This window comes from Leptinotarsa decemlineata, unplaced genomic scaffold (assembly GCF_025532065.1).
Source record: "Leptinotarsa decemlineata unplaced genomic scaffold, Ldec_3_MD MMD2_P_RNA_scaffold_7, whole genome shotgun sequence".
NCBI lineage: Eukaryota > Metazoa > Arthropoda > Insecta > Coleoptera > Chrysomelidae > Leptinotarsa > Leptinotarsa decemlineata.
The window spans coordinates 3757388-3773949 of record NW_027412534.1 but is presented as its reverse complement, the minus strand read 5'-3'; the positions used below and the strand labels follow the sequence as shown (position 1 = coordinate 3773949).

General features: G+C 37.4%; 2 protein-coding genes across 2 annotated transcripts; one reads left to right on the top strand and one right to left on the bottom strand.

Moving 5' to 3' along the window:
* Positions 1 to 660: 660 nt before the first annotated feature.
* LOC111516278 (uncharacterized) lies at positions 661 to 7335 on the top strand. The gene is made up of 2 exons (XM_023172452.2): positions 661 to 5424; positions 5666 to 7335. The coding sequence occupies exons 1-2, from the start codon at positions 3702 to 3704 to the stop codon at positions 5767 to 5769; spliced, it is 1827 nt and encodes a 608-aa protein (XP_023028220.2). The 5' UTR covers positions 661 to 3701; the 3' UTR covers positions 5770 to 7335.
* A 6057-nt stretch (positions 7336 to 13392) lies between these two features.
* On the bottom strand, positions 13393 to 16288 carry LOC141480303 (uncharacterized). Its single transcript, XM_074170215.1, has 2 exons — positions 15704 to 16288; positions 13393 to 15588 (listed from the first exon to the last, which is right to left on the bottom strand). Exon 2 carries the CDS (start codon positions 15582 to 15584, stop codon positions 14526 to 14528), a length of 1059 nt encoding a protein of 352 aa, XP_074026316.1. The 5' UTR covers positions 15585 to 15588; positions 15704 to 16288; the 3' UTR covers positions 13393 to 14525.
* Between the last annotated feature and the right edge of the window lie 274 nt (positions 16289 to 16562).

Here is a 16562-nt window from a genome sequence, read left to right as displayed (position 1 = left end):
ATAGACTCTAAAACAGGTGAGAAGACCAAACCGAAGATTGTTACGTTTTACAATCAAACCAAAAGTGGCGTGGACGTAGTAGATCGGTTATGTACCTCGTATAATTGCGCAAGAAATACAAAACGGTGGCCTATGGTCATTTTTTATTCTTTGCTCAATGTAGCTGGCATTAATAGTCAAGTTTTATATGAAGGGAACGTTGACGAAGCTCACTATCTACGACGCAGATTGTTCTTAGAAAAATTGCCTTTTCAGCTCGTAGAGGAACATTTATGTATACGTGCTGCAAATGTTAATGTGCCAAGACAAATTCGAGACAGAATTAAAGAATTACTACAGATTGAAGAAACCGTCGAATTAATTGCCGACAGGAACAATAAGCGAAGCAGCTGTGGAGACTGTAAAAAGAGAAGACTTACAAGATATTCTTGTGTGAAATGTAAAAAATTCTTATGCATAGAACACTCACTCATGGTGTGCAATAATTGCTCCGAATCATTTAAATAATGTGAATTTTGCATTTTTATTTAATTATAATAAAAAGTTTAATTTTTAGGTTCATTTTTGTTTTGAAGTGTAATACGATCTGAGAGATACAGTGCGGGTATCCGTGTTCCAAAAACATGTGCGGGTACCGAAGGGTTAACCTCATTTTAACCTCGCTTTCGTAAGTATGAACATGTTGTCCATACCCTTTGTTTATTCAATAATTATTGTAGAGTTCCCGATGAAGAGACAATAAACGCCTCGGAAGCTTTAACAGAAAAAAGAGTTTTACAATCTTTCTGCCTCTGACTGCTATACCCGATTCATTCCCTACGTTATTCCTGAACTTAGCTAGTCGAGCTAACCCTGCCTTCTAGTTATAGATAGCGGTTTTTATCAAGATATCAATGTTACCTATGGTTATACTACGAAAAACCTTAAAGACGTGGCAAATATCAACATCAAGTTAGCAAATTTACGTAACCGAATAAATTTCCTCTAAGATGTTGCAAGAACAACATAGTTCTCCCTCATATCACATCAGGAGTTCACAATGTAGAAAATTTGACCAACACGGCAACAGGAACATTACTCCGAAGAACCTTGAACTTCAATCTCAGGTTAAGGAATAGCATTTTAAATTTGGAAATTAAAATCACGCCTAATACTATTCTTTCCTTTGAAAAAACTTTGACTGACATTAAATCAAAGCTTGTTACGATATTACCTACCTCCATTATTACAGAGTTTTATAGGAAACTGAGCATCAATTACAGTCGAAGATTCTTCAAAGTGAAGAAACAGAATCAAAGAAAATTTCAAAATTTAATTTTAACTCATTCTAAAGAAATTATCTCACAACCGAATTGGATTAAAAATTTGACTGACATTGAGATTCCACAGGATATTAAGGATTTTTTGGCTATTGGCCCCAGGTTTAGTATATAACCGTGTCTTAAAGACATAAACGTCCCACATCTTTTAGCAGATATTTATTACATAGTTGATAAATCAAAAATTCAAAATAAAAATTTAATTCTTTCCAAATCTTGCAACCTAGTTACTGATTTTCTTCACAATGATAACAATTTTAACAATCACCTTAATGTAACGTTCAACAAAACGAAGAAATTTCTCAAACAAAATCCCAATATCAAAGTCATCAACTCTGATAAAATGAATGTCACTACCATTATGTCAACTTCTCAAAATGATTCTCTAGCAAATGATATTCTCAAAGATATGAATTATTATAAAGTAATCCGTAAGGACTCTTCCAATACAATTCAGCAAAAAGCCAACAAATTCATTTCCAATTTAGTCCACAATAACATATTAACAGAAAATGAAGGCAAGACACCCTGCCGCGTGGTAAGACAGCTCGGACCTAATACGTACGTTGTAAATAAAGGGGGTGTGGATCGGGTCATCCTCGTGGACGATCTGCGACTCGCACCTCCTCCGCGCGAAGGGCAAGACCACCTAGATGCGGACTTGTAGATTGTCGCTTAGCAATAGAGTAGTTAAGGTATCCTTTGTACATTTAAGCTGCACGGCGGAGCCTGGATGCGTCGGGTCTATCAGGCCCAAGCAATAATTGCTTGCGTCATTTTGACATAAAAGCGCGTATCGTGCTACGAGCCTCAGTACCTTCGAGTTAGCCCACGGTGCATGTACTACAGTAGTTTTAACGCAGTGTATTAGATAACAACGATTTTAGAGCAGATTTCGGTCTTGCAGACCCAACGCGTTCCTTTTTGTAAGTATTTTTTCTATATATCTGAAATAATTTCATCCCTATTTTTGGATTCAAGGCTTCAATTTCATTGAAAAAAATCTATATTTCTTACAGAATAATGGACGAAAAAGAAATTGAGAAATTGACTCGGTTGTTTGAAGAAGTTCCATCTGATCTGGAACATTTCTCAGACTCCGAAGACTCAGTCGCGGACCCACAGCATGAAAATTTCAGTGATCATGAATCTCATAGCGAACAGGAGATAGAAGAACAATTACTCATTCAACCCAGTGTTGGTGGGCGCAGTCATCTACAATATAATTCAAAAGATGGAACGAAGTGGAATAAAATATGCCATACCAGAAATATAAGAACTAGACAAAAATTTACTTCCCAATTTGAATTCGTTATCGACGTCGCTGTGGAGCATATTGGCCTTTATCAAGGTCAGGATACAACAACAAACCAGAATACAAAGCCGAGCGGTCTTTTTCAAGACCAGCTGCTGCAAACAGAACTTTTTAGTTCTAAGCATTGCCCTTTTCAGGGCTTATTTAAGAATTCGTACTTCGTCACTTCCGGCGTCACGCCGCACCGAGGGACCCACTAGCCGGCCTTCTTGGACGTATTCGACCTACCCAGGCTCGAATACATCGGAGGGTACGCCGACCCAGCATATCTAAGGGACAGTCTACGTGGGCTGTCCCATTGCCCTGGTATCTGGGGGCTTTAAAGCGACCGTGTGCCTCCGGAGGCTGTTCTCTTCCCTCAAGCTAGGGATATAGGTAGGTCAAATCGGGACAGTGTGTCGGCTAGGTGGTTAGGGAGCGTAGGGAACCCTCTGGTCCGGCCTAGTGTCATCGTGGTGGCCAGTTGTACCCCCCCGCGGCGCCTTTAGATTGCTAGAATCATAGGGTACTGCAAATAATAGATTCGAATATTTTGTTTCGAGATAATGCAGGGAACTCGAGCAGAACTCATAATTTGTGCCAAAAATGTCAGGTACACTTAGGTATTACAAAAAAACAAAATTGTTTTTTGTTATATCATACAAGAAAATAAAAACTCAATAAGTAGATACAATTTTTTTATGAGAATATTTGAAGGGTTCAGGGGAAGAACATGATAACTCCAATTTTTTTTCAATTTTCAGTTTATAAGTGATTTAGGTTGGTAGAATTGAGTTCTACAAGATGACAAAATACTGTGGGGAACAACATGAGAACTCCAGAGATATTTACGAACAAAATAATCAGTTCCAGGGGAATAACTTGATAAGTGCCAGTCGCTCAGGGAAATAACTTGATAACTCCATAGTTCATGCGTTGGCCACCAGCAGTAGTGTATTGTTGTTTATACTCATAACGACAGAAGGTTATGTTTTGCTGTTATTAAGTTAGTGTTGTGTCATTTCAGTTTTATTAACATTAACTAGTGTCTAATTAGGCCAAAGTTAAGTTTATAGTTTAAGCCTACAATGGAAAGTGCGTCCTCAGAAGAAGAGATCGAGTGCAAACCACCGTCAGCAAGGAAGAGGCCTAAACACGGGCGATTAAAGGAGGTTAGTAAAAAGATTAATTTACAGAGCAGAGAGGCAGGTGAACCTTGTAAATGTAAAGACAAATGTTTTGAAGCTATTACTGAACGTGAAAGGGCCGAAGTTTTACGACATATTAACTCCCTAAAAAGTCATGATGAAGTGAATCTCTATTTGACAGGATTAGTGACGATTTTACCTGTTCAGCGTCACCGGATGAAAAATGAGTTAGATGCCAAATTTAAAGACGCTACTTACTGTTATGCAGTACGAGTAATGAGAAATAACACTGCTCAAGAATTTAAAGTGTGTAAAAACGCATTCATATCCATACATGGAATTTCTCGAGGCAAGATTGACTATATTCTGAATCAAATGAAGAAAACAGGAACTCCACCTAAGTATAATAAAGGTAAACATGAAAATAGGCCACACAAACTTTCAGATGAGACTCTTGACGCTATACGCAGCCACATAAAATCTTTCAAAGGCCGTGAAAGCCACTATAGTCAAAAGGATTCCAAAAAAACATATCTGCCAGATGATTTAAATGTGTCCAAAATGTTTAAACTCTTTCAAGATTGTCATCCTAATATTAGATGTAGTTTAGAGTCATATCGTACAATATTTAATAAAGAATTCAACATTTCGTTCGGATATCCTAGAACCGATACATGTAGTTCATGTGATAAATATGCTGTACAGAAAAAATTCCTCGAAAAACAGTTTGCCGAAGAAAAGGATGAAGAAAAAAAACAAAACCTATCCAGAGATATTCATAAAATGGATATTGAACATGAAGTTCATTTAACTAATGCTCAGGTTTTCTATGATAGAAAAAAAGCAGCAAGAAAAGCAAGCAGAAAATCCCCTCATAAGGAGGCAATTTGTATGGACTATGCGAAGAATTATCCCTGCCCAAACATTGCTACTAATGACGTATATTACAAAAGACAGTTGTCTGTTTATGCTTTTAACATTCATGTCATGTCTGATAGTAGGAGCCTATTTTATATATATCCCCAAACAATCGCAAGTAAAGGGAGTGATGAGGTAGCATCATTTTTCCATGACTTTATCTACAATCACTTAGACAAGAAAGTCAGACATCTACAAATATTCTCTGACTCATGCGCGGGGCAAAACAAAAATAAAACTATACTCCGACTTATGCATCATGTAGTTCATGTGGAAAATAGATTAGATTACATCAAAATGACATTCCCTATCCGAGGGCACTCGTATTTAGAGTGTGATAAGAACACTGCTTTGGTGAAACACACTGCCCATGCTGAAACTCCCCAAGATTGGGTAACTGTTTTTCAAAACGCAAGATGTAAGCCATCTCCATTTACTGTTGTAGAAGTAGACCAGGAAATGGTAAAAGATTGGTCGTCGTTTTTAGATGAGAAGTACAAGTCAAAAAAGCTACCATGCAAATCAAGAGAAATAAGGGAATTTGAAGTTTTGAAAGAACACCCTGCTTTAATAAGAAACCGCCAAAAATTCAATGGCCCCTGGTATGAAACCCCAGTTTTGCCTAAACTGAAAAAGAATAAAGAAAAAAATCTGCCTCCTGAAGAAGTGAAAAGAAGATTTACGGAATGGCAGAGAGGAAATCTTTCAAACGGGGAGTTTCATTTGCCCGATCCTGTTTATGGAGGTAGGTGATTTTACCTCTATTTTAAACTAAGCTCAACTCCACTTAGTTATCCAAGCCTATCCAGACTAAACCTAGCCCTTGTTAAATTTTCCCCCCTACTTGACACTAAACCTACTTTTAGTTTTGGACTTTTTTGTAGTTTCTTTCTTGAAGTCACTACACAAAAATTATAAATCTTATAATGTGTATTATTGCATATTAATTTCAACTATTAGGCCTACAAATTTAATGTGGTTTTCAGGTCTTATTCCTATTGATAAAGCGAAGTATGAAGATATTCAACATTTAAAAGAGTTTTGTCGACCAGAAGCTGCAGTTTACTTTTCCCAGTTGTCACACACATAGAAACAGTAACAACAAAACATTACCATGGAACTGCTGGAAACGATTTTATTACTTCAAAGACACATTTTAAACTTGTGAAATTTGTCAATTTTATCATTTTATTCATTTGATTCAATTTATTCATGTTTATAAGCAATAAATAAAGGTTTTAAACTTTATTTTGGTGCGTAATTCAAAATCCTCATTATTTAATAATCTCTCAGTTTTCAGGGGAATAACTTGATAACTCCGGGAGATATCAAGTTCATTCTATAACAAATTTGACTTATATTGAGTTTTCGCGTAAAAAGGTAAGTTTTTATAAAATTAAATGGTTGAAAATGAGTATACACGTTTAAAATTAAGTATATAGATAGTTAAACATTTATTTTGCAAACTACAACAAACATTTGACAAAATACGAGTCTCCAAACTTGTTTTTTGCTCTCCTGAAAAATGTACGCAAAGGCTGTTATCAAGTTCTTCCCCTGAACCCTTCATTTAAAGAAATCATGAATATTAATATTATTTTGCTTTGGTGGTTATGCTTCCGTTGAGTCCCAGTGTACACTACAGTGTACATATCAAATCTCAAAATTGGGTAAAGATAGGATTTATTTACAAAAACTAAAAATCATTAAAAAAAATTAAGATATGATATACCAAATTCCATATTTTTACTTCAAATTTTAAAAAATCGGGATTGAAAGGTTAAAGCATGGCTTCCAAAACGTGTCACAGTGAATTCATCCAAAGCCAAATTCACACTTATATAGGTCAAAGTTCACAGGATTATCCTGGTGCTAAAACCAGATCATTGATGAAAGTCAATGTTCTAGATTGAGAGTTTTGAAAGTATTACTACATTTTTTTTTGCAAATAGTGAAAATATGGTAGATTAATATAAAATATGTATCAACTTGGTCACTTCATAGACATAGTCAGATTTCAAGTGAGTATTTTTTTAAAATTATTTGCAAACTAATGAATGCCATTTATGTATTTTCAGAACTCACCATTCTATAAATATGTGGATGCAATATTCAGCCCAAGAGTGGCCGGAAGCAGTGGATTTGGATTCCGCCATAAGAAAAATGGCTTGGGAGATGGCTGATCTGAGTTTTGATGCTCTACATTCATCAAATTATGATTTGAGTGTATGTTACGATGCTGAAGAGGTGCGAAAACTTTTGGAGCTTAGTGAGAAGTATGAACTCGGTTTGGCATTGTGTCATAAATATTCATATGGAAGTAGAAATTTGGGCGAGTTCTGTGAGTTAATAATTGAAGCAGACTTGAAACATTTCCTTCATGACATATGCACCTACCTACCACAAAATATCATAGAGAAATATCAATTGGAATCACAGAGTCCCAACCCACAACTGGAAGAAGCATTAAATGATGGTGTAAATATTTGAAATCTGTTGTATATATTATGAATAAAATAATGTTTCGATCCATATTTGTTTGTGTATAATTATTTGATGAATAAAAGACAAAATAATTATTGAGTGTTCTATTATTCAACAATATCGAATATTTCATAGCGTATTACATAGCATCAATCTTATTACAATCAATCCTGAACAGAGCCATTAAGAGCATTATATGATAAAACATCATCGTGGGGGATGAGTGCATATATTTTGGTGTTTGTTGGAAACTTCACCTAGCGTGTTTCGAATTTTATTTCGATGTCAACAGTGGATGACTTCATAGCTTCGGGTTGATGGGCCAGTCGATGATGAATAGTGGGTTGTTGCGAAAGCTACCAATATCCATAATCGGTTCACTCATAGCTCTATCATAGTAGCTGCGTTGGAAGTTTTCATATGCATAATAGGGTGACGAGTCTAACTTCTTGTCGAAATCCAGATTCCAACGCTCACATGGGTATTTTTCAGAGATAGTTGGATATTATTAATATTCACATATCTGAATTTCGTACTTTTGACATATTTTCGTATTGGTCGGTGTTTTGAAAGCCGATGATGATGTATCGAGGTCTTTCGAGACTGTTGGTTGTCTTCACAGCCCATATATCCGAGGATGTATCACGAAGTGTGGGTAATTCATAAAGGTCCCACATACGATAAGCCACCTTCACTTCAGCATTATTACCATTTTTATTGATGCGATTCAATAGTTTCAGTTTCTGTCTTCACATTCATTATCCCCAAATAGTAATCTTCAGCAAAACCCATGAGATACTTCAAGGGTAATTTACCACTAAATACTTTGCTGACGGAATCAAATATATCTTGTTTATTCACATCGAGACCCCATCCTATCGGTAGTAGCGAATTTGCATGTTAGTCCGAATGATATCATCGGTTTCATTGTAGTAGTTATGCCGGGTTTTCGAACAACAACCACTTGCTCACCACCCATTTCATAGCGAATTTCGTCGAAGAGAAAGGCGAGGGCATTATTGGATAGGTACCACCGCTTTGTGGCATCAGATGGTGTGAACTTCCCCTCGATATAAATGTAACTATCTGCAATATCGAGTATGAGATCTTGAAAATTGATTGGAATTCGTATTTCATCTGAATTTTTGTAATATGGTGAACCATACGGCTCATGAAGGCTGATGAGGGAATGGTCGAACATGGGCTCCTTGAACACCTCCAATTTATCACTTGTGGTGATTGTCACCATGTTGTAACTATTTTTTATATCGCACCTTCAAGCCAATGGATTTGAGAAAGTTCAGACTACTAGCACTAATTCTATATCTTGACCGTTTGACAGACATACGTGGAATGAATCGACTTTTAGATTTCCTCTTCTTTAAATGTACATGATCATAGTCTCGACCAAATGCATTATGCTGATTAAACTGATGTCTCTGCTGCAATCGCTGGCTGTTGAAGCACAACCCCATTTTTTCAGAAACAATAATCGCGGACTTTATATCTTCAATAATGATTATTATCTGCTTAGCGTTAGGAAGTAATGAATACTGAGATACAATTTCATCAGCTCCAGCTTTATACTGATTTTTTTTCACAAACGAAATTGATCATCGGTCACTATCGTTTTTGTTCAATTGTTTGAATGCTTATCGAGGGTTTTTTGTCCAGATCAGATTGCATCGATTTAATATCCTTTTCCATATACTCACACTTTTTTACAAATTCTACTAATTTTAGTCCAAGCGTAATGAGATCATGTTCTCTGACTGATGTGGAATGTTTCACTACTCCATCTAATCTCAGATTAATTTTATCAATATCAAAATCTAATTATCCTCTCATCTTTGAAATGTAAAAAGCAACATATCCACGATTAACGCAATCCATACTCTCTTCAGGCTCCCCTATATTTTTCAAACGTTTATTTTCCATATCGAAGTTTCCATCGGAAATCAATTTGAAGCCAACTCCAGGTTGTCCTCGCAAAACAGTATTTGAAACATCCTTACTTCTGCGACCAAACTTATCGATACTTCCTTTACCCATTTTTTCATGATACACTAATGACTGTTGTCGATGTTGTGAGTGAATATATGAGAAATGATGATTATTATAGCTTTATCAATTCCAATTTGACTATTATTTTTTCACAATTGAAATTGATCAGATAACCATCATCATCCAATATGAGTAGTGATATTTTCTAGGTATTGACGACCGCCAGGTTGGATTGGCATATAAATAATATTTTGTGGCTCCTTGGTGAGTTTGTAACCGGGCTCTACATCAATATCAAATTCGAAGATGCTATGAATTTCACCGCCATTTAAATATGCTCCAGCTGTGACATTACAATCCACGCGAATAATCCTCACCTTATTAATATTCACGAGAAATGTTGATTCATGTATTTCACCACAGCTGAAAACATTGTAATCGAACCCTAGAAGTTCAGCAATGCTATTTTCATGTTTGAGATTGATGTAATATTTCGACCACATTTCGCATTTCAGAGTGTTGTTGTTTGCATGTAGGTGAAATACTTTGTTGATATTTTCTTCAATTCTATTTTCTAGCTGCACTTCTTTGGATTTGATGAATCTTTGAATCATCTTATTAATTTCATCAATTTCATATGCCCCAGCTGGAATTTTTATAATAGTGGGGGGTGAGTTAATTGTCTGCGAATAGCCGATAACATTATTCTTAGCACCTACATTAAATATGGAATTGTACGAGTAGAAACCGTGTAAACCCAGACCATAATTACTGTTGGTATCCAATTCGATGGGTGGGTAGAAGCTGGCACTCAACTCGCTAGAGTATCCCGACAATGAAAACGTACGTGACATGGCTGATGAATTTTCGATGATTCGTGTCTTTTTATTGCTGGCAGCAGTGGGGTAATCGTCGCTTTTTCTATGGTCTATCCATATCATTATGTGTGACTACATTCACATAATTCACTTTACAATAACAGAAATTTTTTCTTGTAGGACCATCATTTCACATTGGAATTACTACAACGTTCGTCAGAAAAGATATTGATTCAAAACATAATGATGTGCAAATCATCATTGACAAAAATGCACTCATTATTTCTACATTAGCTAATCAATTGAGTAATATGGAAAAGTGGATTGGCGTTATAGCTGAGTTGGTTGATACATTTACTGAGTGAGTTATTGAAGTTGAACAGTCAGTCGTTACACCTGCAGCTGAACAGTAGAGAACTGAAACCTCAATTTTATCATTTTGAAGAAGTCTCAGAGTAGTAATATGAGTAATGCAAAATGGCAGGTTGTGAAAGAAATACATAAGCCGGCGCGTCGAAATTTTCCCCGCCGAAAGACAATAATAAAGGGATTTTCGGACTTGTGGCAGATGGATTTGATGGAAATGCAACCATATGCTGAAGAAAATAATGGTTACTAACATCCTCATAATAATCAACTGTTATTCAAAGTATGTATGGTCAAGACCGTTGAAAAATAAAACTGCTGATTCAGTTACTGCAGCAATGTCGACTGTATTGAAAGATGCAAATCATGTGCCGATAAACTTACAATCTGATCACGGTACTGAGTTTTACAATTCACCATATCAATCATTACTCAACATTCAGCACAAAAAAAGCTGCAATTGCGGAATGAGTTATCAGGACGTTGAAAAGTTGGCTTTATAAACAATTTTCACTTCAAGGTCATTACAATTAGTTGAATATTCTTCCAAAAATTACCAATCAATATAACCATAAAGTTCATCGCAGAAGCAAAACCATCCACAAAATTGCCCGTTTATGCCAAATTCGAGAGGCAGTGTGGCAAATGTGAAAAGATTCGATTCAAAATTGGCGACATGGTGCGAATCAGTAAGTTTAAAAATGCATTCGCCAAAGGTTATACAGCAAATTTTACTACTGAACTTTTTAAAGTTGTGAAAATTAATAGTACAGAGCCTATAACTTATGAGCTAGAAGACGTAAATGGAGACCCGATCAAAGGTTGCTTCTATAAAATGGAGTTGAATAAAGCGAGAGATCCCAATACATATTTGGTTGAGCGAGTTTTGAAAAGGAAAGGACGTCGCCTATTTGTGAAGTGGTTGGGATTCTCTGGAGATCATAACTCTTGGATCGATGAAAGTTCATTAGTTCAATTGAAATATTATTGTAGTAAATGGAAAAATAAAGACAATATAATGAAATTGAATTTTTATTAATTCCATTCTCACCGAATAAAAAGTTTTATAAAATGAATAAAAAAAGAAAAAAAAAGAAAAAAAACGACTAATATTGAAGCAATTCATTTATTCAACATATAATTTTACATGTATTAAATTTTGACATTAGCTGTGATGGGTGGCACTATAATCAATGGAATATATGTCCGAATAGCGTTACCATATATTTCTCGTCTTTTCATCTGATCTTCACTGTTCAAACACCAACAATTTCGGAAGTGAATATTCTCATCGGGATGGAAATCACCAACATTTTCACATAATATCAATCCACTTCTGCATACGGTACATAAATTGTTCCGAAAATCTACTTTATAGTTATCACAACGTAGACAACGAGGTGAAGTGGTAACTCACAATTTGTTGCACAGTTCACACAAATATTTCTATAAATTCCCATATTGTCACACACGATTCCTATGGAACATTTGCAGCACTGATGGTGGGGGCAGACTTCTGGAGTTGAATTATTTGTCGCCTTCGGAACTTTAATTGGACTCGGAACTTGGGTTGGAGTTTTCAATACACATCTACGACACAGACCGGTACATGGATTAATATATGCTTCAGGCCAATAACCTTGACAATTATTACACATTATGACTTGATCGACTTTGATTGGATGACCGCGTACTTTCGGTTTTGAATCCCACTCTTTCGGAATAGGCATATTAGTATTCATTATTAGATGTCGAAATATTCCAACTGATGAATTCAAAATATACTCTCACGAACCTCTCTTCCTATTTATAAACACATAGAGTGAAAAGAGGAGGGGTGGTGTAGTGGTGGGGTTACCACCCCCACAAGAAAAAAAACGTATAAAAATCGAGTCGCAACTCTAAACTCCACTTACTATTCACTAGTGCTAGTAGTAGCTTTGACGAAACTTATCGAAAAAAAAATGAACGCTAAAAAAATCAATGAAGTTTTGATGAGATTGTCTCTCGAAGACGAAAATAATTGGTTTTCTGATGAAGAGGATGAACTTCCCCCAACGACATTATTGAAGAAGAGGATGAACTTCCCATCGACGTTAAGAAGAGGATGGCATTATCGGGGGAGGATGATATCGTCGAAGGAGGGGACGACATAATCGACATCGTAGATGACATCGACGTAGGAGAAGACGGTGTAGCCATGGTAGATGAGGGTATCGATGTAGAAGAAGATGGTGTGGTCATGGTAGATGAGGGTATCGACGATGATCCGGTGACTGACAATGGGAACATCATTATAGGAAGTAGTTGGTTGAATGTCAGTGATACGATGGAAAATAATTTAGATTTATATTGTGTTACGGACTCCCATGTTTGTATACGAACCATTGACGATACCATCCACATGTTTGTGCTGTTTTAGGTTTTATTCCCATCGAAATAATAATGGGGTGAGTATCAACATATTGATATCCACTACACTATTTCGATGAGGGGGATGACGCAAACTTTTTGCGAAGCTTGTGACAGGCCACTGACGAACTTTCGTCGATTGGATGCTTGCATAATTTGTAACCATGTACCCTCACAATGATGTGTTTTAATAAATATTATATTTTTTTATTGTTGTTTTTTTTTTTGTTTCAACACTAAACCTTTTGATGGGAAAAAATCAAATCATTCTCAAAAAAAAATATTGACACAAATAGTGGACGAACTAAAGTGTATGGTTAGATATCCAACCTGTTACTAGTTGATTTCGAATATATCTTCCAATGATTCGTTGAATATGAAGAGATAATATAAAATAAACCACTATGGTAATGCAAGTCTCTGATATTTTTATTGCAATCTTTCACGCTTCATATTGGAATTTGTATTGGACTTCTCTATTTTTTTCTATCAGCTATAAGTGATAGATATGGGTAATAAGTTTTCAAAAAAAAATATTGGGTTAGGTTGAACACTGTCCCAAACCACGCAGTATTCCGTGTGCACCAACCAGATTTTGTGCACTCCGAGAAAAATAATCCTAACCGAACCATTTTAATCGTCATCTATAATGATTATGTCCGGATCCGGAGAATCGGATATCTCAATGATTACTGGGTGGTCATCAAATTGATTTTGTTCTCCGACTTGATCATCCAAATACGGCTCCATAATGTCGGGGCTAGGTGATTCTACCCGAACTATCAGAAAAAACTCGTTCATCACCCCAAAGTCGGCATCTGGATCCATTGGGTCATCAAATTGGTCATACTCATCAGCTTCATATTCTAAATAACGTCGTTCCTCATTTAAATCAATGGGAGTATCTGAATACCCATCGAAATCAGCGTCCGGACACGTTGAAGTGATATCTTTTACTTGGATATCTCCATAGGTCGAACCCTCGGGAGAATCGAAATGAGGCTCACTTGAGGAATCAGCTTCCTGCACGAATGGAGTTACTCGATTCATGATGAGTGAACAAGTTTATCAGTTATTGAGAATGCAACCTTTTATATATGATTTGTAGAAGGGGGAAGAGTGGAGGGGTTGATGGACGGGGTAGAAGTATCCGTTAAATGAATCATAATATGAGGGATGAAAATGAAAAAACAGGTGTGGTCCGCTTCGCTCCGCTACGCTTTAAAAATTTTTCGACCCGTGAATTGAATCAATTCGCGGTCGCCGTTGAAATTATTCAGCGGATTCGCGAATTCGCTGCCGCGGATCCGCGACTTTATCCGCGGGTAATTTCAATTCGCGGTCGCGAAATAATTCAATTCGCGGGTCGAAAAATTTTTTGTGTGATCTCATTTTGAACTAACTCATATTGCAAATAAATACTTACATAGATTGTACTATTTCTGTGATTAATTTCTATTTGCTAAATATGGCTAGAACATGACTAGATTAAAGGAATAAATACTGCCCCAACCTCGCAGTATTCTGTGTGCAACAACCAAAGTATATATGCACTCCTTTCAATTCCTTGATTATTTTTTATTTAATTTTATCATGAAAAAACCTTAAAATTAACATGCAAAAAATATTTTATAAACAACTTAAATATATGTTAAAATCAACATGCACTACATATATACATATATTTACAAATCCCTTGTTAAGCCGGCAATTATGTCCTTCCATCGCCACACCCCAGGCTCGTACTTCTCAATGTAAGCCACTAGCTCGCCTTCAAGTTGATCTTTTTTGCGAAGATCCGCTTCAATGCGAGACAGCTGCGCTTATCTAATTCCCGCTTCTGAGCCTGAATGCCTTCAATTTTTGCACTCATGGCCCTGCGGCGGAAATCGCACTCACCTCGGCGCTGTCGCTTCTTGCTCAATTCATCCATCACAGATCGCATGTATGAGAAAGAATCAACAACTTTCCGGTCCTCACATGTGCTCTGTGACAGAGGAACTTCCGCAGCGACCTCTCGAGTGGGCGAAGGAATGTTTTCCTCAGGAAGGGCTGGTGAGGTTGATCTCCCATCCTGATGTGGCAAAGGAGACGGACTAGCTTCCCGGTGGACATCTACAACCACTTGCACCTGGTGGACGGGTGCTGCAAGGGAGGATGGTCCAGCTTTTGATACTTCCGAAGAACGGGTTGCTTCCGGCCAAGCTCTAATGGCCGTGTTCCTTTCACATATTTTTCTGAAGACTCTCCGTTTATCGTCCTTCCTCCTGATTGATGACTTCGACTTCGACTTCGCGAATGGTAGTTTCGTCTTCTTGGAACTCCGCTCTTCAGACTTCACCACCTTGTTGTTGGCCCGTATCCGCTTCTTCGGGTTTTCAAACTCATCCTCGGAGTCGATCTGGGATAACACACCAGGTAGCTGTGCCAACATCACATCTTCCACATCCGATAATTCCAGAAGATCTGGCAGTGATTCCTCCAAGTTTGGATTCAACGTCTCCAACAACCCTTCCAAACTCTGAGACGTCGGTACCGCCTCGATGGATAGGTCCATCATTGATTCCGCTTCCTGGTCTGGATTGAAATCACGGAAGAGGGACTCGTTGAAAGTCGTCGTCGGAGACTTCGTTGCCATCTGGGTCCTAGGTGGCTGGATCACCACGACCTGATGGACAATTACCCTCCTGCGCATAGCTTCATCTAGTTGGGCTTCAGTTAGCAGGGTTCCAGCCATAAACCCCTTCTTACGCATGACCTCCCTCTCTTGGGCTTCAGTAAGAATGGTTCCATCCATCAGGGCAGCTCGTAAAAAAGACATGATTCTGAAAAAAATAAAATAAAATACAAGTCAATACAATATATATATATATATATATATATATATATATATATATATATATATATATATATATATAGTTATTGAAATTATGAACTTACATTGAATTGAAAAAAATTCCACTGGACAAGTGATAATAATTGTTGCTGGAAGCAGGTTGACTCGACTGGGCACTGGAGGTAAGTTCACTCGAAGGACTACTGCAAGCGAATGATGTACTTCCCCATGCCCCTCCCGGGTTGTGTGCCCAGGTCGTGTGCCCTCCCTTCTTACGGAATCATTTCCGCAGGTTTGGACCTGGCGACCCTTTCCTTCCACCCCCGTTTCTTAAGGAAACGGTCCTCAATCCAGCTGCTAGGCACCTCAGCAAGATTGAAATATAACCTCTTTTGGGTTGGAAACCAGCCTTTAGGCTATCTATCTACGTATTTAATTGATTATTTGGCTCTTGTTTGTCGCGGCATTCCTAACTGAATTTTTGCATGGGGGCCCCCAAAACTAACGGCGGCTAGAGCTATGGCAGACGGGCGTTTCTCAGTGAAGATGAGAGAATGTGAGTTGAAAAGTGAAGTCGCGTTTTTGCTGAAAGAGAATGTATGGTTAGTACACGCTGTAATATACTTACCGGAGCCGCCTGACGGCGACTCGCGGGGGAGGTCTGTTGTGAATGATGTACTCTGGCCTCCTCTCGCATTTTAAAAGGATAAGCTCCACCCACTTTCCTCTCTACAACCCCACCATCAGTTGTCCACTGTGTGGGGGTTGTGGTAGGGGTGAAGTGGGAGAGATCGATAACATTCATTTACTATAAGGTCACCCGGGGTAAGTGATAATTTGGGGTAAGTGGAACCTATGACTATTAATTATCTTCAAGTAAATCGAAAAAAAACGGCAACACTGTAAATACATCGCCGAACGATCACATGTGACTGCTGTATGCGGGCGGAAGCGGCAACTCAA